The 26,967-nt window shown below is 32.7% G+C and overlaps 3 protein-coding genes across 4 annotated transcripts in view; 2 read left to right on the top strand and 1 right to left on the bottom strand.

Moving 5' to 3' along the window:
• Positions 1–3,593: 3,593 nt before the first annotated feature.
• Positions 3,594–6,293, bottom strand: LOC139521840 (uncharacterized). 2 transcript variants are annotated; one of them, XM_071315506.1, is made up of 3 exons: positions 6,179–6,293; positions 5,344–5,623; positions 3,594–4,968 (listed from the first exon to the last, which is right to left on the bottom strand). In XM_071315506.1, exons 2-3 carry the CDS (start codon positions 5,618–5,620, stop codon positions 4,784–4,786), a joined length of 462 nt encoding a protein of 153 aa, XP_071171607.1. In that variant the 5' UTR covers positions 5,621–5,623; positions 6,179–6,293; the 3' UTR covers positions 3,594–4,783. The 2 variants fall into 2 exon arrangements, with proteins under 2 accessions (XP_071171607.1, XP_071171600.1); XM_071315499.1 differs by lacking the exon at positions 6,179–6,293 and adding an exon at positions 5,911–6,038.
• A 2,721-nt stretch (positions 6,294–9,014) lies between these two features.
• On the top strand, positions 9,015–9,491 carry LOC139506284 (protein BTG1-like). Its single transcript, XM_071295429.1, has one exon. The coding sequence runs from the start codon at positions 9,015–9,017 to the stop codon at positions 9,489–9,491; it is 477 nt and encodes a 158-aa protein (XP_071151530.1).
• Positions 9,492–19,145: 9,654 nt separating this feature from the next.
• The window catches only part of LOC139521854 (inositol-pentakisphosphate 2-kinase-like), a 38,882-nt gene continuing 31,060 nt past the window's right edge, over positions 19,146–26,967 (top strand). Inside the window, exons 1-5 of the mRNA XM_071315517.1 lie at positions 19,146–19,235; positions 21,653–21,727; positions 25,863–25,961; positions 26,227–26,293; positions 26,775–26,944. Coding sequence (XP_071171618.1) covers positions 19,167–19,235; positions 21,653–21,727; positions 25,863–25,961; positions 26,227–26,293; positions 26,775–26,944 — 480 coding nt within the window. The 5' untranslated portion in view covers positions 19,146–19,166. The remainder of the gene's footprint in view (positions 19,236–21,652; positions 21,728–25,862; positions 25,962–26,226; positions 26,294–26,774; positions 26,945–26,967) is intronic.

Consider the following 26,967-nt stretch of genomic DNA (forward strand, 5'->3'; position numbering starts at 1 on the left):
TTGTTGTGTCAGTGTAGATTTCACTGTAATATGGTATGGTTTTGTTGTGTCAGTGTAGATTTTACTGTAATATGGTATGGGTTTGTTGTGTCAGTGTAGATTTTACTGCAATATGGTATGGTTTTGTTGTGTCAGTGTAGTATTTACTGTAATATGGTATGGGTTTGTTGTGTCAATGTAGATTTTACTGCAATATGGTATGGGTTTGTTGTGTCAGTGTAGATTTTACTGTAATATGGTATGGGTTTGTTGTGTCAGTGTAGATTTTACTGCAATATGGTATGGTTTTGTTGTGTCAGTGTAGATTTTACTGTAATATGGTATGGGTTTGTTGTGTCAGTGTAGATTTTACTGTAATATGGTATGGGTTTGTTGTCAGTGTAGATTTTACTAAATCATGGTATTGGTTTGTTGTGTCGATGTTGATCTGACTGTATCATGGTATGGGTTTGTTGATTTGATGTAGATCTGACTGTATCATGGTATTGGTTTGTTGTGTCGATGTTGATCTGACTGTATCATGGTATGGGTTTGTTGATTTGATGTAGATCTGACTGTATCATGGTATTGGTTTGTTGTGTAGATCTGACTGTATCATGGTATGGGTTTGTTGATTTGATGTAGATCTGACTGTATCATGGTATTGGTTTGTTGTGTAGATCTGACTATCATGGTATGGGTTTGTTGATTTGATGTAGATCTGACTGTATCATGGTATTGGTTTGTTGTGTAGATTTGACTGTATCATGGTATGGGTTTGTTGTGTAGATTTGACTGTATCATGGTATGGGTTTGTTGATTTGATGTAGATCTGACTGTATCATGGTATTGGTTTGTTGTGTAGATTTGACTGTATCATGGTATGGGTTTGTTGTGTAGATTTGACTGTATCATGGTATGGGTTTGTTGATTTGATGTAGATCTGACTGTATCATGGTATTGGTTTGTTGTGTAGATCTGACTGTATCATGGTATGGGTTTGTTGTGTAGATCTGACTATCATGGTATTGGTTTGTTGTGTAGATTTGACTGTATCATCGTATGGGTTTGTTGATTTGATGTAGATCTGACTGTATCATGGTATGGGTTTGTTGTGTAGATCTGACTGTATCATGGTATGGGTTTGTTGTGTAGATCTGACTGTATCATGGTATTGGTTTGTTGTGTAGATTTGACTGTATCATGGTATGGGTTTGTTGTGTAGATTTGACTGTATCATGGTATGGGTTTGTTGTGTAGATTTGACTGTATCATGGTATGGATTTGTTGTGTAGATCTGACTGTATCATGGTATGGGTTTGTTGTGTAGATTTTACTGTATCATGGTATGGGTTTGTTGTGTAGATTTGACTGCATCATGGTATGGGTTTGTTGTTTCTGTGTATATTTGACTATCATTGTGTGGGTTTGTTGTTTTGGTGTAGATATAAACAGAAATTGAGTAATTCATAAGTATTTCATCGGAAATTGAACTCTTGGGGTTCTTTGATATGCTAATTCTCACAATATACGTAGATTTTGGATATTGAATCAAAATAGTTAAATGTTTAATTTCAAGTTTTTCAGTTCTTTGACCCTATTCATTTTGTGTCACAAACCTATGCTGTGTAAAATATTCAAACAAAATCCAAATCCATAGCTGTTTTAAGCTTAAATGTTTTGTCCATACTTGCTCAACTGTTCATGTTTCGACCTCTGCAGATAAGGTCTTGTTTGCTGTCCCTCTGACAGCCTCTAGCTTTGTGTACATGTTAGACTGACATAGAACTGCATCATGCAGATCAGGTTATAAGACTTTCTCATGTAATAAGAAGCTATTGAGAGTTTAAAGGGTATCAAACTAATATCTTTTTTGGCAAATTTCTGTTAAAAGATTACTATTTTCTATCTGTTCTGTTATTTTAAAAACAGTTATATTTAGATAACATCTTTTCAATGATTGAAAAGGGAAATACAATTGTAATATGGGCCAATGTAGTTGTGAGGAAAAATTAAGAACTGAAGAAGGCCAATGGGTATGTTTTGAAATCTGTGTTTCTGCTACAGGAATTAGTATCTTAATTTCATTCCAACTTTCAATACTGTAATTTGGAATTAATTTAAGCAAGAAATTCATGTAGCAGAAATTCAAAGTGTTTTCCTTATACAGAACTTAGGATATTTTTACTGTTGTAAAATTTTGGCATATTAAATGATCATTGGAAGGCATTAAAATAATACATTTATCAATATAAATCATTGCAGGAGTTTGTGAAATGATGATAGGAACATTGTGAGCAATGATAAAAAGTAAACCATAAATTAAAGTAAACCTAAATTTCATTATATTTAGGAGAAAAAAACAATTACCCTAATTACATAACTAGTAGGATCAACCAACTTTATGTTAATTGGCCATTTCATCTGATTACCAGAATTAACAGATTATATGTGCAAATTTAATCTAATTTATAAAATCTAGCCCAAGTTCATTTTTCAAAATATTGCAATTAAAATGCTCCAATTTTTAGATCAAATATCTCACAAACAAATATCATAATGGTGTTTCCTTTTGATGATGTTGAATTTTGATATACTCTATGTGTAAAATAATATTTGTATGTGTAAAATAAAATATTGTTTTGTACTTTACTACTACTGTTTAACTGAAAAGGGTGAAGATCCCAAGATTTCTACGGTATTTAATTTTGTTTTCACATACATTTTGCATCTTAAAAAGTGAGGGATCCAGGTCATAGAGAGTAGATGGGTTTTTTTTTTATAAACAAATAGAACAGCCAGTATAATCGTTGAAGTACCAAAACAGTATATCTCAAGCCAGAATATCTGAATGCTAGACTCCTTTAAATCTGTCTTACAAACATTACCCTGTACCAATTCCACATTCTGTTCAAATCTTTTTAAATTATTTCTTGTGTAAAACTTATATATTACTGATTGAAGATGTTTTATATTTGTCCCCATCACATGAATATAATCAAATATTCATAATATAAGTATTTGCAATTTTTTCCTATCAGTGGTGGATCCAGAAATTTTCATAAGGGGCCCACTGACTGCCTAAGAAGGCTTCTGCTCCAGTGATTCCCTAAAGAATCAGCCAATTTTTTTTCTGAGAAAAGGAGGGCCCATGCCCCCTACCCCCTAAATCTGCATCTGTCTATTAAGTTTTGTAGTGTGAAATTTGAATAATGAATTTAAAGAAACAAATTTATTTTTTTCTTTAAATACAATTTTTCACGTATTAATATTCTATTAAAATTATGAAACAACATACTGAATTGTATTACATTATTATTGAACATTGTATTTAATTGTAATATACTAATATAAAATTTAAGAAAAAAATACTTATCTATATGAAACCCTGTTCTTATAGATACTAACTATTTCAGGGTACCTTACAGTTAAAGCTGTAGCGGTAAGGTCATTGTTAACAGCTTTAGTGCAATAAATTTATATTCAAGTGTTAAAAAAAAAAAAAAAAAAATTATGAAACAATTGATAGAAGTAACTGGTTTAAAAAAAATATTCTCTGAAATGCTTCTTCCTCTCTTTTTATATATATTACACAATAAGTAAATGACATCATCTAATATTTCATTTTTATATTTTTAAAATAAAGAATGTTTTGATGTATATTATGGTATTCATTATGAACATTAACATTTACATATAATTGCACCTATATGACAACAACTTGGCACATGGAATATTTGACAAGACATTCAATAAACAATTTTACAAATGATATAACAATGTATAATATGATTCAATTGTTATTTGCAAGTCACAAGTCTGTGTAATGCCAAAAACTTATCTGTGAATATAAGTCATTGTTTATTATCCGATTTAAATATAAATAACAATTGATGAATAAAATATAAAAAGACTTGGAATGTTTCCAATAAAACCAGAGACATATATAAACTTATCAAATTATAATAAAAAATATAACATTATAATATATTTGGTAAACAGGAAAACACAAGAGATTCGTTATCCATACATTAATTATACAAGGATTTTCTGTTGACCTTATGTTAAACAGGGAAAGGAGCTTTATCTAAGGATTTGTATAAAAACTATACAAATCATTGGTTTATCTATTTTGAAGTATACATGAATAATTCTTTATATGCATTTTAATTTCTTTTGAAATAATGATTCCAACATTAGAATATAAAAAGGACTAATAAAAAACAGAAGTAAAAAACAAACAACACTGTGGTCTAACAAATGGAGAAAAGAATAAAGAGGCCAAGTGTGACCCCCCCCCCCCCCCCCCTATTTGTACATGATGAATTTTTAAAACAGAAAAATCTTAAATGAACTGGAAACCAATCAGGGAGGTGTGAATTGAAATTTATTTAAAAATAACACATCATCAATTTCATTTATGATATAAATATTAGAAGTTTATATTTACAAATTCCAACATTAAGTTTCTTAAATTTATACGTGTGTTATAGTTTCTACCATAACTATTTTTTTCAATAATTTGTTATCCATTCGTTTGATGTGTTTGAGCTTTTGATTTTGCCTTTTGATAAGGGACTTTCCGTTTTGAATTTTCCTCGGAGTTCGCTATTTTTGTGATTTTACTTTTTGCTGCATTTTTACCCATTCTACACCATTTTAATGTAATGATTTAATGAATGGTTTTGATCATTTTGATTTTGATTTATACATTTGTTTGCTCAGAACGTTCTTGATAGGAATCTGAGTATTATGCTTATGCATTTAAGGGAGTTCAGACTGTAATGAACTTCGTTGTCTATGTTCATCCTGCCATTCCTGAATTGTGTACTTCGTGTGTATCACCTTTCAGTGTAAAATATAAACTAAAAGCCAAGGCATATGTGGCTAGTCCAGCAAGTATTCCAACTATCACAAATATCATGGCTTTCTTTGCATGATGTTTGGAAGCAACTTCATCTCCCAGCTGCCATGCATGGTTTGCTTTGACTGAAATAGATAAATGCTTGAATTAATGTTCTATGCAAATGCCTACCAGAAAAAAACATTACTAAAATCAACCGAATATAGGACTTGCCATTGTCTTACATATAACATTTTTTACTCCATTCTATCGTAGACCAAACACATTCTGTTTAGATTTGTTTTAACCTAACACATTTTGCCTACCAATTATATATTTGTCCTAGCTACCTACCCTAGTTCATTTGTGCAGAAGGAAAGATATTACCGAGTCATTGTAAGAGACAATTGTTTATAGTATTGAAAGTGTAGTGAATTGCTTACAAAACCGTTGCACTGCAACTTTCACTCAGGATGATGATAACAGCTTTATTATAATCTTCCGATTAAATGATGAATTACCTCCAAAATGATATCCCAGTAATCCAAATATGAAATTGCATAGCATGATAACACAACATGAGGTGACCACAAAGTCCTTTGGTTTTCGTTTTCCATCAGGTTTTCCTTGAGTTACAACATTACTCCCTGATTGTTCTGATATGATAACACCAGACGAGCTATAGCCAACTGTTGGCTGGGTTGTAATCACAGCTGGTCCATTTGATGATTTGTCTATATTTACATGGACCTCTTCGTGGGTTATGGTTGCAGGGTTGGAATGTCCTTCACTCGACATTCCCTATAAAAAAACAAATAATGATTTTATTAACTGTAACAGAGGAGGGACATGAAATGAAAGAATAACTTAACTTGGTCCGATGTCATTTTAGTACTAAATAAGACATGCCTAAAAAAACGAAAGCAGACATTTCTTGATTTCTTATAGAAATCTAAACCAAGCCCTCATCCTAAGTCAATCCCCCAAAACTAGAACAAGATATGAAATTTATCTATTTCAAAAATATAATAACATTTACGCAAACAACTACCTCTCCTCCTCCCCTCACAATAATCTATATATCTTACCTTTTACATCAACGATGAAGATAGACGTAGGTAACTGTTCAATTAAGAATTATCTTGATTTGTACGTTTTTAAAATATTTTAAAAACACTTAGTTCAGGGTCATCTTCAAGATAATAGTGTATTGATGTATTTGAAAAGATTTACCGACGTAGGTAACTGTTCAATTAAGAATTATCTTGATTTGTACGTTTTTAAAATATTTTAAAAACACTTAGTTCAGGGTCATCTTCAAGATAATAGTGTATTGATGTATTTGAAAAGATTTACCTGTTATTTACCTGTTGACGTCACTATTCTTCAGGTGAGTCACCTTTTTATAAGGGTGATAACCAGTACACAATTCAATCATCTGTGTATTGTATAAACATATTTATTATCCACCAGGAGGTCCGAGTTATAGCGGTCAGGAGAGAGAATCAAATAGAAGTCTATATTTCACCAGGAGGTCCGAGTTCTAGCGGTCAGGAGAGAAAATCAAATAGAAGTCTATATTTCAAGCTGCAAAAAAAAAATGACAGGGTTATTGCAGTCTTTGGGGAACCTTAGTCGATTTGATTGGTTGATTTTTTCTTAATTTACGTCCAGTGGCAAATATTTCATGCATGTGCTGGACGCATGTCGGTTTGAAGTGTTACTGATCATCATTTTGTCTCAGAGACAGTATCACCTTTTAGCCAGCTATATAGCTCATTTTTGAAGTCAATATTATGGCCTTTAGTTGTCAACTTGTACGTCATTTGGTCTCTGATGGAGAGTTGTCTCATTGACAATCATAAACACATCTTTTCTGAATTTTTATATTGTCACAAAAAAATGCTGTCACAGTTGAGGTCACCTTTTTGTCTGATTCACCCAAGGTTTAAGGTCTGAAAAGTGTTAAATACATAATTTATGATAAACACTGAAATATCTCTTTATATCATTTGTTTTGCACACACCCGAATGCATATCAATTGTGCCAAAATAAAACTGCATCTGCTTACCAGTTAATTTATTTATCAAATAGAAATTATCTTACACTCAATGTTTGACATTTATTGGACAAATCATGGATTGCATGCAAGTTGTAGGGTATTCGGAATTTCTCTTGCAAGAAGTCCTATCACCTAACCTTCTTATTTTGTGCTAATCTGTCTTTGCTCTTGTTGCTTAATGCCGCACTTGGCCGAGAAGCAACAGATTCGTATACCAACGACTCTGCAAGCAAGTTATCATCGTTCAGGAGGAGCAGGGGGTTCGGGTTTTCCGTGTATGATAGCATCAACCTTACAGCAATTTTTTTTTTAAATGGCAATATCCCTGCTCGTCATTTGTCACATTTCTGATTATAATTTTCATAGCGATAATAATTATTGGATACGGTATCAGATTCTACTGTTAGAAGGGAAAGGGTACCATGTCGTGTCCCTATAATATATATGATATTTCAGAAGATAAAAACAAAAATTATAAAAACCTTGCTATAATTTATTGGCCCCCCCTTTATTGGCAAGCTTAAAAAATTACAGATTTTACACACAAGTCAAATTAGAGTTATCTTTCTTTTTACAGTTAACCAGGTTCGGTAAACGTTTTATATAAAGTTTACAATATATTTCTTCTAAAGGTGAATACAGTGACTGTGGGCATGGTGGGTGAATATTAAAACTTTTTTTATTTATATAATACTGTAGATTCATTTATTCAGAAAGTTACGATAATATCCGTTATATTTATTTTTTATAATTCATTGTAATTAATCTGTTCCTTGTGGGCGCTGTAATTAACAAAAAAATGATAATCTGTAAATGTTCCTGTATACAACCCTCGGTACAAACCCATATAAAGAATGGGTTCAGACAATATATTAAAAATAACTTATATATGACATAAGTCTCCATTACAAATCATATGATAATATACAAAACAGCATTTCTAAGGTTTTCTATAGTATAAAACAATAAGATTATACACATAATTTTAACAATTGTTTCTAATTTCTAATGCATCTTTAATAAATTTTGTATTTTATATGTCCTACAGTGCCTTTTTCCAGTTGCACACTTTTTTTTAAATTATTTTAGTCAAAAGATACCATTTAATAAAACACAAGTTTTTCTTCTTTTTTGTTACTGAGCGCTATCACGTTTTCCGGGACTCTTTCTTTTAATAGTTTATTTTAGTGACTTTTAGTACTTGATATTAGTTTCTGAACACTCGCTAGCCAAGGGTTACGATCGTAACCCGTGGCTAGCGAAGATGGTTTCTGAAGTGAATTTGTTGGGTCCTTAAATTTAATAGTTATCTAATTTCATTTATTGTTAGCTGGGCAAGTTTTCTCTATATTCTTCGTACTTTATGGAATATCAGAATCGAGATAACGGAATAGAATAAGAATAATTTATTTTATATATAAAATCATGACATGGATATATAAGGCCCATTATATAATAGTCCCCGCAGTTATCCTCTTCCACAGAACACAATGAATAAATAAATAATCCCATTTCGCCAACCCTGCTTTATAATTCCCACTTTCACTGACAAAGTAGAAACCATAAAAGAATACCCCATTAAAATGTCCTGGACAGGTCTTGCACATGCAGTAACGTTACATTAACAGTATCTGAATTAACCCAATTTTACCCCCGATTAGAATAATTATAATGACATGTTTACTTTTGTTGTTGTGATTAGAATGAAATAGGTTACAACTGGTTGTGACGCATTATTAGTTATTTTTAGATATGCCAAATATGGAACCGATTATGACGTTCTCTCATTTCATTGGTTTAACGTATGCATAATTATCCGCTGATTGTTGACGTAGGGGTTTTTAGAGTGGAATCTACACAACAAGCGTAGCCATTACAGCTGAGAGAGCGAACAAAGAAGGGTGGAACATCTATAGCAGAGCTGTGGTGAAAAGTAACTAAAAATTGGTTAAGAAAAGTGTGAAACTGGAATATTTAAAGAACAATAAATTGAAATACTGAGTTATATCAAAGAAATTTTAATACGGTAACAGAAAAATTTGGTGTAAAACGTGTGTAAAACAACGACAGCTGTTGTAAACAAGTTACGGAAAACTCAGAAAATTTTATGACAATTGTAAACATTGAGTATGAAAATTGAATTAAGAAGTGCAGTGGATTTTCTGTCAAATTTCATCAGGATTTCAAAGTATGTAACAGACGAGCAACTATGTAACTTCAGGGAATCATTACTCGACTTACTCCAAAACAAGTATGAAAATCATTGGTTTCCAGAGAAGCCATGCAAAGGAAGTGGATATAGGTGTATAAGACTGAATCACAATATGGACCCAACAGTCAGGGAAGCAGGGTCAGCTTGTGGACTAAATCAGAAAGCTCTAGAAGACATTTTACCTAAGGAATTAACAATGTGGGTAGACCCAAAGGAAGTTTCGTATAGGTTGGGTGAAAATGGAAGTATAGGCATTATATTTGATGGAACCGTCCGAATTAACTCATTCTACGCCAGTCCTGCCTCACATAACAGATTGCAGCACTCCTGTAAGGGGAAAGTATTTATATCTAGAGACAACTTTCAGCAAATGCCAACTTTAGTTCAGGGCTGAGCAGGTGGATTTTTAGACATTCATTTTGTTCATTAAATTCCAGTATTTTGATCACGACCTCATTTTAATCTCAAAGGACATTGAAAACGGGAACAAAACTTTTGTTTGTGCAGTATTTATGGAACTTATTGTGTGTGTGCATGTGAAACTTCGAGAAAATGGTTGTTATTGTGGAAGTGCTAGGGAGTGTGTGCTTTGAATTATAGATCAAAATGTTTACCTCTAAACACAATTTGTATGATGTATCATTCAATGATATTGATATTTTGATCAATTGAAATGCCACAACCATTTAATGGGACAGAATTTGTACATTATTCACAGTTATTTTTTTAATTGTGCAAAGCAATGTCTTTCATCAATTTTTGTCATGTCCCTATGATCTCGAAATCAATATTTCTTGTTATATTAATGTAATGTGTATTAATAATGCGATGTTATATTATAAATGGCAAAGCATATTGTACCTTAATGATCTAAGGTAACTATTTGTTTAAAAATGTGTAAAAAAAAACTAAAAAAAAAAGAAAAAATAGAAATGAATATTGATTTAATATAAATTCAGCAAATTTAAGCACTAGTTTGTTATCTTTTTTATCAGTTACATACTGTTGCAGTGTCATTTACAGTTTTTGTTTGAGTAGTATAAATCAGTCAACTTGTGACAGATGTCACCTGATGTTTTATCTGTCCTAAATTAGATTTCATTAAGTTGTTAATTAGATGTTTATAAAATCTGTACATTTTGTACCTTAAAAAGTTAATGAATTATATATAATATTGTAACGAGTTTAGTGGTTAAACTACAAATTCTAAATTTAACTATATTTCGGTATTTATTTTCAAAAACAGTCAACCTTTCAGATCGAACCTAGATGAGAATTTGTTTTATTAAGAAAGACCAAAGGTTGATTAATGTTAGGCAGTAGAAGTTTAAAACAAAAACTGTAAATTGAATTGCAGTGAACATATATTGGAGTTACTATGAATACATATTGCATGCAGCAACTTTTCTGCAATATATAATTGCACACATCCATGGGACAGGGTAAAAAAGTATTTTTTTAGTACAATGAAAAAAGAGTTACTACAATGTCGTACACTATGTCAGTCTGACTTCCTCCTTGTTAATGTTTGGTTTTATTCTTGAGTTGGTAGGTTGGTTTATTTGTTTTGATTAAAACATTTATGAAAGAACATACATGTACATGTTCAAATGAAGGTTGTATGGTGACCTATAGTTGTTAATTTCTGTGTCATTTGGTCTCTTGTGTAGAGTTGTATCATAGACAATCTGCCGTACCAAATCACTTTATTTCTTGTGATCTTTGCATCTGTATCAGGATAAAGCTTTTGATAAAAGATTTAAAATACGGAGATGTGTCAAGACTTAGAGCAAAACCTGTTCTCTAAATATAGTTGGATATAAAAAGCCCTGACATGACAAATTGTGAAACATATGTAGTTGGATATAGAAAGTCCTGACATGACAAGTTGTGAAACGAGATACTTTTTTGGTATTTATAACAGACTTATGACTGAAGAGTTTATAACCTTTTGACAGGTTTACGCTCTATGGTTGGAGTCTTGGACTATCAGATAGTGATACTCAGTCTGGCAAGAAACATGAGAAATGTAAGATTGAGCTTATAATTGATGCCAGTTTGGGAAAACATTGATGAATTGGATGTGTATAGTGATAGTTCTGGTTAATTCCCTCTATAATTGTACCAAGTGAAAGTTTAATTTTACTCTTACTTGACAAAGTTCCAGAATGTCATACCACAGAGTAGGTATATATCCTGGAGTCAAAAGTTGTTTAGTTCATAGTTGTAAAATAATCCATTCCTTATTATTATATATGAGATTTCAATATACTTTGGATTCATTGAGGAAAACAACCGTCCATGGATAGGTTATTTCATGGTTTTGCTGAAGTATGTCTACAAGCCTATTGTAGATTTGCCATTTGTTGAACATTAAATTTCATGGTTCATCAATGCCCTCAAAATCCATGATAATTGGTATCCATTGAATCATAACAAATTAACAGTAGTCTTTAGATGTTGACATTTTTATACCAAACTCACATCAGAGACATATAATACTCTGCCTACATATATTAGTATGATTTTAAAGTGGCATTATGGTCTATGCATCCATTTAATGTGTATAAGTTTAAAGTACTGTGGATTCAATTAATTTTTTGGTACCAATTTTTCATGGATTGAGGAAAAATCATGTTTTCATGAATTTACTCCGGTTACCACAGCCTACAGAAAATGACTTGTTGAACATTTGAATTCAAGGTTCACCTTTACACCAAAAAAATCGCATTCCATGAAGAATGAAAATGAATTCAAAGTATAAAATGAAAATAAGGAGATGTACCGATTATCAGGTTGTCTGCATGTTGATATCGTAAAATATCAGCTGCGAGACATAATATTAAGCTTTTTGTCGAGTAAGCGCAGCGAACGAGATCAAAAAGCCTTCAAATTATGTAGAGCAGCTGATATTTTACAATATTAATATGCCGATAACCTGATAATCGATTTATTGGGCTGCATTTGCGTCTTTTGGAAGTATTGTCTTAGTTTAACCAGCAACAAGAAGTTGACTTGATAAGTTCGGGTCAAACTTATCAACGTCGGTTAAAACATTATGACGTCGCTGATATGTCCGGGTCAAAAGTTATTAAGGCCAGGTCAACGTATTTGACGTCACAAAGCCGTGATATGGAGTTTTATTAAGAGCTGAGCAGATTGATATAGACAGTTGGACGACCGATAAGTGGCATTATAATGCCATTGGGTGAAACCCATACTGTACTGTAGTCAGCCAAAAGGTCTTGAAATGACAGTTCATTGTATAAGAAACAATGAAACCAATGGCCTGATTTATACCAAACAATGAATGATTGTAATTGTTAACCTTAAAGTTGTGGTCACATCAACTTGAAACTTGGCATGTAGTACACATGCTCAAAATTATAATGTGAATCTATGGAATTACATGTATATGTCAAATAACAGTTTTGACTCAAATTTCACGACAATGAGATGTGTGTGAGTAGCAGAGGCGGATTTAGGGGGGGGGGGGGGGGGCCTGGCCCCCCTTTTTGGAAAAAAATTGCTTTTATAGGGAATCACTGAAGAGTGACTGGAGCGGGCCCCCTCTTAGGTCAGTCAGTGGGCCCCCACTTATGAAAATTTCTGGATCCGCCACTGAGTAGGACAAGGTATGCTAGGCATTTATATCCTGGTTTTGCAGGCTAAGCATAATTTTTTTTTAACAACAGACCACAGGAATTTGTCTCGGAATACTTTTTCCTATATACCTTGATAATATATTAAGGTATATAGTAAAATAAATTCTGAGACAAGTGCCTGTACAACAGACTTAAAGTCTTTAACAATGATAAACCAATACATTATAAACTTTCTACACACATTCGGTTTATATGTACAAGCATCAACAGGCGAGGATCCAGAGGGGGGGTTCCAACCCCCCGAACCCCCCTTTTTTTTGAACGATCAATGCATTTGAATTGGGACATGTAATTGGAACCACCCCCCCCCCCCCTTTTAAAATGGCTGGATCCGCCCCTGATAAAATCATCAAAGTGCATCACCTCAAAAATGTGGTTCTTCTATATTACATGGTTAGTGGCAGATCCGGGTGTTGGACCCCACTGCATTTTTTTGGAGGATCAATGCATTTGAATGGGGACATATAGTGAACCCCCCTTTTTGTCCTCCCCCCCTTTTAAAATGGCTGGATTGTCCCCTTACCATCAAACATCACAATTATTTTACAGAGGGAATCACTAGGTAGGGAACAGAGATTATTCAGGAGATGTTCAACCCAAGGAACTATTTTATTGATCAATCCATAAAATAAACATGTAAACATTGCATTATGCATGTATACATCACTACCAGGTTAATAACACATTTTCATTGAGACTGCATTTGGGATTTAATTGTATATTTTATCCTGATATTAGTGTTTTTGCTGAGCTGTTGAAATTGTTAATAGACCTTTCATACTGACTGGTATTAAGTTCCGCTGATATCGAAATTTGGAGTAATTAATAATGTACATACATAACTGAGAATATACAATATATAATAATATATTACATCATAGACACTTCAGGTCAGGAGATATTTGTTATTTGTTTGACCACCGTGAAAAGTAAACTTGAAATTAATATATTTAAAAGCAAAATACTCAAGTTATTTCTAATTTATTTAGGTTCATGACGATACAGAAAAAAACGTAAAAATAAGTTTGAATTTAAAAAAAAAAGAACAAAACATGGATTAAAAAAAAAGAGGCGTACAAAACAAATGTGATCCTGTTAAGTTTTGCTTCTAGTGTAGGTCGTGTATTTGAAATTAAACAACTGTGCTTACAGTGTATGTCAGTAAGATAAACAGTCTGCAGTCAAGTTTAATGGTAATCCCTTTCCAAACAGGTAACATGGACTAACAAAGATGCAACTGTTTCAAGTAACCATTTTTAAAGTAACAAACAATGTATTTATTCAGCGCACCATGGCACATCTTAAATATCTAGTCAACCCCCAGGTTCATAACTGCATCTGTAAATTTAAAGTCTTCAAATAGCCATTTCCTGTCAGAAAAGTTGGTATAATTGGTTTATATCTTTGCCCCTAATTTTGGATTGAACATATTACGTAGTATATATATATATATATATATATATATATATATGTGCATGCTTTGATTTACATTGTAAAACTGGGGACTTCCTGTAACCTTCTGATGAGCCTTCTGACTGCCCAGATGTAATACTATTACTTGGAATAGCCAATGTTCTGTGCATTTCTTTTAATCACAAGAACAAAATCCAAATAAGATAAAACCAAAAGGATTTTCCAGCAAACGGATATGGATAGTAAACTCTATGTTGCCAGAAAACGAAGACGTTAAACAAATAGATGACTCATATATCTATTAAAAACGTTGAAAAACAAAAATTTCTTCTTCTAACCGAGTCTCTGTCATGTTGCCTAGTTGATATTAGTGTATCCTCTTTCAAAATCCTGGATCGACATTTGCTGTCACATGTTATTTAAGCATATATATATATATACGAACTAAAAAAAAGTCATTGCAAATTTGAGATTTATTTTTGTAAAAAAAAAAGCCAGAAAAAATACATTGCTATTGTACCTAAGGTATGCATGGTTGAGATACCACAGACAACTCAAAACTTTGATTAGCTGCCAGGCTTTGATAATATTCCGTTTGCACAAGTTTGTCTGTACTTGCATGGAGTAAATTCGGTGTGGTGTTAAACATAAAGCTTTTTGTCAAATAGTCCGCTGCAGTTGTTTGCACTGTCCTATAAAGTCAGGAATCTGATGTTCAGTGGTTGAAATTAGTTAATTAGGTGTGTGAATTTTTTCTTAATGAGAATGTGAGGCAATGTGGTTCAAAATCACCAATATAAGCATGCAATTTATCAAGTACTTCAAACGAGTTTTTTACCCTCCAAAAGTAAAAAGTAAAATCACAAAAATACTGAACTTAGAGGAAGATCAATTGGGAAAGTCCACAATCACATGGCAAAAATAACAAAACGCATCAAAAACGAATGGACAAGAACTGTCATATTCCTGACTTGGTACAGGCATTTTCAAATGTAGAAAATGGTGGATTAAACCTGGTTCTATAGCGCTAACCCTCTCACTTTTGTAATGACAGTCTCATCAATTTCCGATATTTTTATATTGTTGCGTTAAATAAACAGACACAATAAATATAATAGTCAAAATATGGGTACATCAGTCATCATCGTTTAACAATTTTAAAAGGAACAATTTAACAGAACACAAAAACATCTACTATCTACGAACACATTTATTGAGTGTCTGACGTCAGAAAATTTTATACGTCACATAAATTTGTCGTTCAATGTGCGTACAAACAATTTTAAAATTTTCATGGGAATGTTAGCATACAGGGTTAAAAAATCAAAAGTATGTAAGAATAAATTTAAGAAATAGACCGAGATTTAAACTAGTCCAAAAGTTATATATAGAATTTATAAGAATCCAAAAATAGTTAATACCACTACGCGATTGAATGATTTTGACGTTTGTGGTTCAACGTATATTGTAATTCATAATAGAAATATATCATAATGACATATAATAGAACAATATCATACTGACGGGATCTTTTAAAGTACAGAGTCACGTTATAAGAACAAAAGAAATACAAAAAGTCGCAAATACAAAACAAACCACAAAAAAAATGAAAGCCAATACAAACACATTGACGAGATGTATAAGTACCGAGCCACGTGAAACGGATATCACATGAAACCATTTAACAGTAAAAGTAATATTAATAATAGAACAAAGACAAATGAAAGAACTATAAAACACGTTGTTAAGATGATAAACAACATCAGTACGAAGAATCTATACATCAAGACCATCGTGTATTATTTGAGAAGTTGATACGGAATATTTATCAACAAGGTCTTGGTACCTTCCGATGAACTTTTTTAGAAAAAGAACGAGACGTTCTTTGACATACCCCTGTTTCATCAACTTTCTACTCAGACACTGATTTATTAATTTAGTAATTTATTCCACTATTTCCGAATGCCTTATTTGAACAATTTAATATCAGGTTTTTTATTGTACCAAGTGTACTGGTAAGAAGAATAGATAATTTAGTAGTGGAACAATGATTTGAAGACGAAATGAATCAATATTTGTAAGGTGTTGTCTGTTTATGTGGTTCATAAGTGTTTCTCGTTTCGCGTATTTTATATGAATTAGACCGTTGGTTTTTGCCGTTTGAATTTTGTACACTAGTAATTTTTGGGGCCCTTTGTAGCTTGCTGTTCGGTGTGAGCCTAGGCTCCACGTTGAAGACCGTGCTATCCCCTATAATGATGGTTTACTTTTATAATTGTGACTTGGATGGAGAGTTGTTTCATTGGCACTCATACCACATCTTCCTTAGCCTATATCTACAGACAAACCTTAATTTCAGTAATGTAATCCTATATTTAGTACCAAAAATTAAAAAAAAAAGTCAAATTTGTTTACATTATAGTAAGGACATTAGTAAAAGGACAAAAAGATTAGTTGTAGAACGCGAGCCAGAAGACGAGTTCAATCGAACTTAATTGATGGATTATTCTTAGTTTGTAGAGTGTTCTGTAGCCTAAACATAGCAAGTCGATTTTTGATGGGCATGGTACTATAAATGTTCACAAAAATGGTCAAAACAAAGCTAAATTTTCCTGATGGTAAATGTTATATGTTTATGACGATTGATGATATAAGATCAACTGAATACGAATATAATCTGCCTTCTTTTCTCCTTCTCTCACCTGGCACACAGTGAGTCAATTTTTAACCATTTTCGTATTTTTTGTGTATTCTTTTACAAAATACCTTCTCCACGTAATCTACTGGGCCAAATATGATAAAATTTTGCCACATGCAATTTCCAATATAGGGATTGGATTTTAATTGAAAAATATCATTGGTGACCCTGTCATCCATACCAACCAACATGGCTGCAATGGCCAAAAAAGAACATATGGGTTTACTATATATACAGAGGTATATTGGGAAAATGTAAAAAAAAAACAAAAAAAAAACAATTTCAAATAGTCGAAACTCCAAAACTAATTTAAATAATAATAATGAGTCTTCAGTAACTATTGTAAGATGGGATGAACTACATCGACAGGAACAAATTAAACCAAACATGATCTCAAATAATTATTAGGGTATCTAATACTATTTATTATGATTTCAAGTTAACCTGATTTTAACAGATTTCCAAAACACTTGATTCAGGTGAGCGACACATGCATGCTCTTCACGAGAGCTACTAGTTCTTATTCTTTTAAAGTTTATAACATCAAGGAGGCAGATTTATTATAAAGTGTATGCAGTAAGGACTTTTTGGATGTGACCTTTTTTCCTGTGATTTTTTTCCGTGATTTTTTTCCTGTGACTTTTTTTCCTACATTCAAAAATTTCACGTGAAAATATATAGTTTAGGTTTAGAACATTTACAAATGTAGTGATTTAAAATATTCTTGACGTTCTATTTCCTATAAATAGCGGTAATTTATTTGTGACATAACGACAATCCCCGCGCCGCTCTCAAAGCTCAGTTTATCATGCCTCTAATGGACACAAATAAAGACATATATATACTATTATACATGTTTCTGGCACTATAGATAGAAGAGCTGTTTAATAACAGCTGAATGAGATACTGACATCGTCGTCTTGAGACCCCCTTTTTTTCCAAGTTCTCTTTTCCATACAAGTTCGTTACGTATATCAGAGACATATAATACCAAGGATTTGTATAGTACTTTACAAATCCTTGATCTTGACTTACATCTAGAAATTGACAATGAGGGTCGGTTGAAAACAAAACTTTACGACAAAAGAGATGATTTCAGCTTTCCAATTGTGAACTTTCCATTTCTAAGTAGCAACATTCCAGCAGCACCTGCATACGGGGTATGTATCTCCCAATTGATACGATATTCCCGTGCTTGCATTTCCTATCATGATTTTCTTGATAGAGGGTTACTGCTCACAAGGAAGCTATTAAACCAAGAGTTCCAAATGGCGAAGTTGAAATCATCCCTTCGTAAATTTTACGGACGCCATCACGAGTTGGTTGGCCGTTATGGAAGAACCGTTTCACAAATGATATCGGATATGTTCCTTACGTCGTAACTACAATCCCCTTCCATTTTATGAATGTGACCTACCGAATTAGACTATTTACCGGATTTGTAATCACATAAGCAACACGACGGGTGCCACATGTGGAGCAGGATCTGCTTACCCTTCCGTTGCACCTGAGAACACCCCTAGTTTTTGGTTGGGTTCGTGTGGTTTATTCTTTAGTTTTCTATGTTGTGTCATGTGTACTGACTATTGTTTTTCTGTTTGTCTTTTTCATTTTTAGCCATGGCGTTGTCAGTTTGTTTTAGATTTATGAGTTTGACTGTCCCTTTGGTATCTTTCGTCCCTCTTTTATAGTATTATATGTCTCTGCGTATATCATTCAGTAACACTAGTTTCATATAATGCGCCTGACCTCCAATGGGAAACTTAAAGAAGGGTATTACAAACTTTTGATTATTGTTTAATCGTATTGGTATTCTGAATATCATGACATTCAGTCTTAAAAAAGGGGGTGGTTGGGTCAATTCAACAATGCTAATGGGTACACCAGTCCAGAAAATCAAATTTCTCTGCACCCAGAAATCGTTCATTAAGGCATTCAGGCATGGCAGAAAATTTTAAATAAAGTAAAGAAATTTAAATGCATTCAAGATTCCAATCCTTGGAACTTGTAAATAGATATTAGTGATACAATGTAGTATTATGAACACCAAAGATTTGTATATATACTATACAAATCCTTGTGAACACCAAGGCAAAATTTATCTAGCACCTCTAAGTCTCATTTTATTGGGGAGGTTTGGTAAAGAAAATACCTTTAATATTTTTATTAATTCGTGTATTGACATTTGTCTTTTTGTTTAATCAATTTCCTAATGTTTATATATTAACCCTTTTCTTGGGTTCCCTAACTGAACCCCAATATTATAGAACTCTTTCTTGTGGAGATTAAAAAAATGGCGGTTAATGGAAATGTCAGTTTTAGAGGAGAAGGTCTCAATAACCTTGTATTAACGTGCTCTGGGGTTAGTATTTGTCACAGAAATTTCCACATTTTCGTAATACATTCCATGTATATTGAAAATTGTTTTTTTTTTGTCAAGGAATGTGCATATATGAGTGTACATCACCAAGTTTAGTAGCGGATCTCATGTTTACACGTTAACAGGTTAACCAGAACCAGATGTACACATGTATTACGCAGATATTCTATACTAGTGGCAGCAGTAGCCACCATTAGAGGGATTCCTCAAACAATAACTTGGTGACCATAGAATTTGAGATCTAACCAAACTGTTATTATTTTATTTTATTTGCAAGCTGTAGACAGAAAAAATATGTATTAAAAAGGGGGGGGGGCAATAAATTTCCCCTAGGGCAAGGGTTGATGTGGTTAATTTTTACCACATAATTTTCTCTGAGTACCAAGGAACATGTGCACCTGGAAATATGTTCAGGTATGGAAGAAAATATGTTCATGCAATTGAAATTTATTTCATGAAACAGAAAGTTTTATGACTTTCTTGGAAATTGATATTTGTCATTTGATATATACAAGATTAAGTACCATGACATACCCTGAAAAAGATTTATTTATTTGAATATTGGCCTTTGTCTCATTGCTTGATCTAAAATTATCAATTACTGCTGATTGGTATATTAACCTTTTTCTTAGAACTCTATCTGTTGGAGATTATACATTGTAAATGGAGGTCACTAGATATGTTAGTTTTACTTTTAGAGGAGAAGGCTTCAGTAACCTTGTATTGATGTGTTCTGGGGTTAGTATCTATCACTTTAGCCTATACTGCTTTCATTCCTTACACAGTTTATATTGAAAATCTGTATTTTGTCCAAGAATTTGCACATTTAAGTATACATCAAGCATTTGGTAGCTGACCTCATGTCCATGTTTAACCAGAACCAGAGATATTTTTACAGAGTTAGTAGTCACCATTAAAGGAATAATGTTTTTGTTTAAAAGACATGACATCCTGATTTTTTTTTTAATTGAAGTGCCAAGTGGATGTTTATGTCATTGTCTACACCCCTGAGTATGCCACTCTTTTATATGGTCCCTTATAATTTTTGTTAGCAACTTTGCTGGTTCTTCTGTGAAAGGAATCTGGTAATATCAGGCTGAGGTAGGAGGTTCTTTTGTGATGTTTGATAAGAAGCTGGCTTATACAGTTTGTCTAGGCTGCAATTATGAAAAAGTGTTGACTATAAAAAAAAGATGTGGTTGACTGCATGTTTTTGGTTTCTATTTGTATACATAATAGATATTCTATTTGTATGTGTATACATAATAGATATTCTATTTGTATGTTTATACATAATAGATATTCTGTTGTAAATCATGTTCCTCATATACAGTAAAGGCTTAAAAGAGAAATAATATTTCAATGTCATGGATGTCTGACCTGTAGCACGTTTACTTTTCATAATGATGTTGTCACCCATAAATTCATTGACAAAGTCAGATTTCCAATCAAATGCTGATTCAAAAGTTGAACCGAAATCAACGTTGTTGGTTTGATCTGTACACACAAGTCGCGACCTCTCACTATTCTAAATGACTAATGGAATGTCAGCACCCAGATCTGCATTTGATGGGGCAATCAAAGAAATCCTGCATCCAGAAATCATAACTCAATAGTCGTTGGTTTGGTTTTGTACAATGACTTCTCTATCCAGTGAATGGCTTAATGAACATTGTAGCTAAGTGTTTTGTTGGGAAATCCAGATTCAATTATATTGACTTGTGCTACTGAAACAAACATATTATATTCATGGGAATATCACAATTTGTTGTTGTTTTTTCTCTGGAAATCAGCCTTCTCTTGAGATGAAGTTGAATTGTTTCCCATATTTCGTGTCAGGGCTTTTTATAGTTGACTATATATCTAGTATGTCTTTCTCTCATTGTTGAAGGCTGTGCAGTTACCTACAATTGCTAACAACGGCTTCAATTAAACCTGGGTTGATGGTTATCTCACTGGCAATCCTACCACATCTCCTTATTTTTATAATGAGATTCCCTCTTACCCCTGTACCCCCTCTATTGTACACACATTCATTGAATAAGTTTTATATTATTTTATAGGACAGATAATTTGACAGAACTTTCCATCTATAAATTTAGTCAATGATTTCTGCAAAGAGGTGCCTATAAGACAATTTAACAGTAGTTAAAATAATTCCCTGTCATTGTCTATTGTTAATATATATACATAAACCTATTTGAGCACAATAATGATAAGTCTTTTGTACCATTTGAAAAGTACTTAAATATTAAAAACTATCTTTGAACAAAGTTAAGGAAAGATATGATTGTTTCCTTAAACAATTATTAGTAATTTTTTTAGGACATGAATTTGAATGTTGAAATTTTTTGTGTTATATATTTCTCCCATAAAACAGCATATTTTCACTTTTGTAGGATAAAAAAGTATACAGATTGATGAAAAAAAATACAATAGTTTCACATCAAGATCACAACAATCATTCTGATAAGGTAAGTTGTAATTGTATTACATCAACAACATGGCAATATTATTCTGAATGTTAGTGGTGTTTTTAATAGAATAACAGACTGAATGTGGTTAACACCAAATAAAAACAATCAGGTGTAGTCTTTTAATATCAACACATCAACTATCTGGCAATTGGCATGTGCTGCCCTCCAGGCTCCATGTGTGGTCACCATTGCAATTTCTAGGCAAAATCATTTGCGCCAAAAAGATTATCTTTAACAAAACTTATATCCTATTTATTCTATTATTGTATTCATTAATCAGGCCGTTATTTTCATTTGAATTGATTTACATTTATAAATTCCGGCCCTTGCATTACTGACTATGTGGTATGGGTTTTACTCCTTGTTGAAGGCAATGTTAACCTATAGATGTTAATTTCTGTGTCATTTGGTTCTTTGTAGAGAGTTATCTTTTTGGCAATCATTTCACAAAGGTTGATAAAGCCATATGGTTGAATGATAAACTTTCAGTTAGAGGTCAAAGGTCAAGGTCATAGTCAAAGCATCTTTTGATTAACTGAAAGTTAGTTTCTGGATGTTATCTAATAAATCATGTCAACCAAACTTGAATCGATAATGCCCATATGACAGGGATCTTGCATTGATTGATTGTTGGGTAAATTAATCCCTATTGATAGTTTGGTCAATAAGCTTGGATCTATCATGCCCATAAGGTGAGGAGGATCCCTATTGATTTGTAAGGGCAATAAACTTGGATCTATCATGCCCATAAGGTGAGGAGGATCCCTATTGATTTGTAAGGGCAATAAACTTGGATCTATCATGCCCATAAGGTGAGGAGGATCCCTATTGATTTGTAAGGGCAATAAACTAGGATCTATCATGCCCATAAGGTGAGGAGGATCCCTATTGATTGTTAGGGCAATAAACTTGGATTGATCTTGCCCATTTGGTGAGGAAGATCTCTATTGGTTATTAGGGCAATAAACTTGGATTGATCTTGCCCATATGGTGAGGAAGATCTCTATTGATTGTTAGGGCAATAAACTTGGATTGATCTTGCCCATATGGTGAGGAAGATCTCTAATGGTTGTTAGAACAATAAACTTTGATTAATCATACCCCCATGGTGAGAATCAGAGGAAGATCTCAATTGATTGTGAGGGCAATAAACTTGGATCGATCTTGTCCATATGGTAAAGAAGATCTCTATTGGTTGTTAGAACAATAAACTTTGATTAATCATACCCCCATGGTGAGAATCAGAGAAAGATCTCAATTGATTGTGAGGGCAATAGACTTGGATTGATCTTGCCCATATGGTGAGGAGGATCCCTATTGATTGTTAGGGCAATAAACTTGAATCGATCTTGCCCATATGGTGAGGAAGATCCCTGTTGATTGTTCAATGGATCAATAAAATTGGATCGCCTATGCCAATAGGTCAATAGTCAAGGTCTGCAGTATTGATGTTGTCATCTTAAAAAAAAGTGCCAGATGTCAGAGCAATCTGGGACTTTGTATAATCCAGTATGTGTACTGTTAAGTCGTTGTTAATACAAGGTATAACTGATAATGGTTTATACACAGTTCAATAAGCTGTCGCTATACACCCGGTAAAATCTATCCATTTGGCATACTTAAGCTACTTTTAAATTTAAGTCTTCTGTTACAAAAGGTAGGGAACATAAAATACAAAATGAGTATAATAATAAAGGTCCATCCATTAATAATAATAAAGGTCCATCCATTAAAATTAGTTAGGTTTTATATGGTCAGTCACATTATTTTAGCCTAAATATATACATGTATGACATTTTCAAACTGACCTGTTTTGTGACCATGTCATTGACCTAAAAGGTATTTAATCAAGCAAGTTTTGGAGGTATATTTTGTTCTGTCATTTTTATCTGCAGGGCTGAAGTAACATTTGTATGTTTATTCAGTACCAGATAAAAATTTGAATAGACAAGTTAGTGTGAAAGTACTGGTACACTTGTAAGTTGTCTGAAAGGATAAACTGTTGACCCTGTTACACCAGTGTATACATGTTTCAAATGATTCCAATATTTAAAAGCCTAAATTTAATAATTCATCAAGTTCAGGTTGTGAGTGTGAATCCTGTATGTGGTATGTGGGCTCGACTCCAATCTCAATTAACTACGATTGTCAGTTTTCCTACCAAAAGTAGATGGTTACTCTGGGTCCTTCCACCAAAAAAACCCAGACTGTATCGAAATAGGACAAACTTATATATATATAGTGCTGAAAGAGGCATTGAAAACCTGTCAATCAAACTGAATTGAGTTATATTACAATTCCACTCACAGTTAAGTTTTTGCCCCTACTAGCCTCATTGAACAAGTGCAAACAAGTGATTGTAGAGGCCTGAACAACCTTGTTGTATCTATCCAGTACGATGAACTACAGATAATAGAATAACAAAGGATATGGGGTAGCCTATTTATATAAGGAGCTTTATCACTACAGTTAACCAATCAAATTTTAAATCAGTTTGACAAAAAATAGATATTTTCACTGATGAAATTTGATGTTACTTTGACCTTGATAAATTTAACCTTTTACATGTAGGTTCATCTCTCAGTGTTTACAGAGTCTAAAGTAAGCTACTGTAATTACCAAACCCTGTCAGCAGCATTGTATATGCCCTACCTAGGATAGTCAAGGGGCATTATGTTTTCTGGTCTGTCTGTCCCGCTTCGAGTTAAAGTTTTTGGACAAGGTAGTTTTTGATGAATTTGAAATCCAATGATCAACTTGAAACTTATTACACATGGGCCTTTTGCTGTATCTGCTCTTTGGTTGGGTTTGTCTCTTTTACACATTCCCCATTTCCATTCTCAATTTTATTTAAGTGTTTCAAAAAGTATCAAAAATGTTTTATCAGATCACAAATGAACCTGAAATTTGAGGTCAAAATCATCCCTTACTGGACCTACCCCTTAACTCAAAGTGATATTTTCACAATTTTATATTAATCACACAAGTTGGTGAAAAATACACCCTCTCATTTTTCAGTAGAAATTTTGCAGATTTGTGGGTATCTGTTTGGCTGATTTTCTGACGATTACTCAAAAATTCTTTCAGCAGTTTCATGAAACTTTGGTGAATAGTTCTATATCTATTGATTTAAGCTCCCTTTCAATTTGTATAAATTTTAGATTTTACATTTCAGAGTCATGTGGTTGTGTTCATAGAAAAGGGGTATTATTCAGTTTTCGGTCAATGCTTTAGAGCAGATATCATGACAAGTGAAATAAACAATTCATTTCCCCATAGGCGACAATGATAGCCTTTTTGGAGATACCGACTTTAGAAAGTTTTTTTTTAACGAATCTTGCTAGAATTAAATAAAAGTTATTAGAACAGTATGTTTTGGTAAAAAACATATTGGTTTGCATTGCTTTGCTTAGCGTAAATTGAACTTATCTCCAATGCATATTAATTTGGCACTTAAAAAAGTGTCTCGTCCTAGTGTTTAAAAGACATCTCAGTTCCGTTAGTGCTAAGGAAAATAATTTAAATGGCCTTTGGTATAATGCAGAATGCACAAGGTCTCTAATATAAAAGAATAGCAGGTGCACATATCAACCAATCAGGATTAGCTATACTCTTAATTCTGAATACATTTGTACATGTACCATGTTATGTTCATAAAATGGCTGCGCTCATAAAATTTAATGGTTTATGGTAACCTGAAACTTTGGTGACTGGTTTATATCTATTAAGATAACTTCCCTTTAATTTTTTATGAATTTCTGATGTAACATTGAGAAGTTATTGTCACTTTATTCATTGAAAGCAAAGGGCATATCATGTGCTCATGGAGCTGCTGTTTATTTTTACAGTCAATGCTTTTGAATGGGAACAAATGGTTGGATCCCCCTCCTCAAACCCCCTCCTCCCCCTTTTATCCTTGGTAAGAAACCCTTTTTAAAAAGGCTGGATCAACCGCAAAATTCCTTATTGCCTTATTAATTTGTAGTTTGATTTTGACATATGTATGGCTAATGAAAGGAGACATTGCCTGGTACTCATATGTAACATATTTCATAAAAATTAAACTTGTCTTTCTGCTGGTTTCAGTTTCTTAAGTTTCATGTGGTACTGAAGGTAGATATTTTTATTTTAGGAAAGGACAGAGAAGATCAAACAGATCCTAGAGAACCAAGTAGAGTATGTCGAACATGTGATTAGACCACAGATTCTAAAACAGTTTATAGCTGTACATGTATGTATATATACACATTTCATTTCTAGGCTTCTTATATAAAATTGATTTATATTTATTATTATTATGGCTGCTAAATTGCTAATATAATGACCAATGATACTTTTAAGCCAGCTTGCCCTTAATTTAAACCAATGTGACTATTTTGAATGTTTTCAGATGGCTAAGTTAAATTTCACAATCTATATATAGATATATCGGGATAATTTTAATATGAAATCAATAATATAAAGAATGATCCTACTATAATTATCTTTTTTTATAGAAAATTGTTACCCTCCCGGATGGTTTTGCAGAAACTATAGAGTCGGACATAGCAGATGGGAGACCAGGTATGTGCACCATTTTGTTTGGGGAGTTATAGGATGATGTCATTTTTAAAAGTATCATTTGAAGGTCTCTTCTAGTTTACTTAAGAAAGAAGATATTTACAAGTATTCATGTTACATAACTATTATAACAGCACGTCCCAGACATATACAATTTACTGCTGAAGATTCTAACCATGAAACATATGTTCTGATAGAGATAAGATGATTAGTGCATGTTAAGTTTAGTTCAGATATACAGTAAATATGCAGCTCAGACTGATACTGATCCTAATGTTAAATATAAAGTACTTATTTTAGCTCTTTCAAATATGCTTCAAATAGATATATTCCGATAATTATATCAATTTAGCTAGACTTGTATAAATAGTATAAAGCCAACATTTATATTTTCAAGTTGATCACTTCAAACCGTTGTTTATTTTAAAGAAAAAGTATACATATATATACAAAAAAATTACATGTAGTATTGTATATTTACCAGTGTTTAGGTCTCAGAGTTTAAACAGTAACCATAACTGCCATAAAACCATAGACCCTGCCACCAAATGTGCTGTCATGTTACCAGATCTATGTTTTGTTACTGATGTAGAAAGTAACCAGTGCCTGTCTGATGACTGTCCTGACAGACCTACCATTAGTGTTGAAATCAAGGTTAGTAAATTGCATTTCTAGAG

This window comes from Mytilus edulis, chromosome 1, assembly GCF_963676685.1.
Source record: "Mytilus edulis chromosome 1, xbMytEdul2.2, whole genome shotgun sequence".
Taxonomy (NCBI): domain Eukaryota; kingdom Metazoa; phylum Mollusca; class Bivalvia; order Mytilida; family Mytilidae; genus Mytilus; species Mytilus edulis.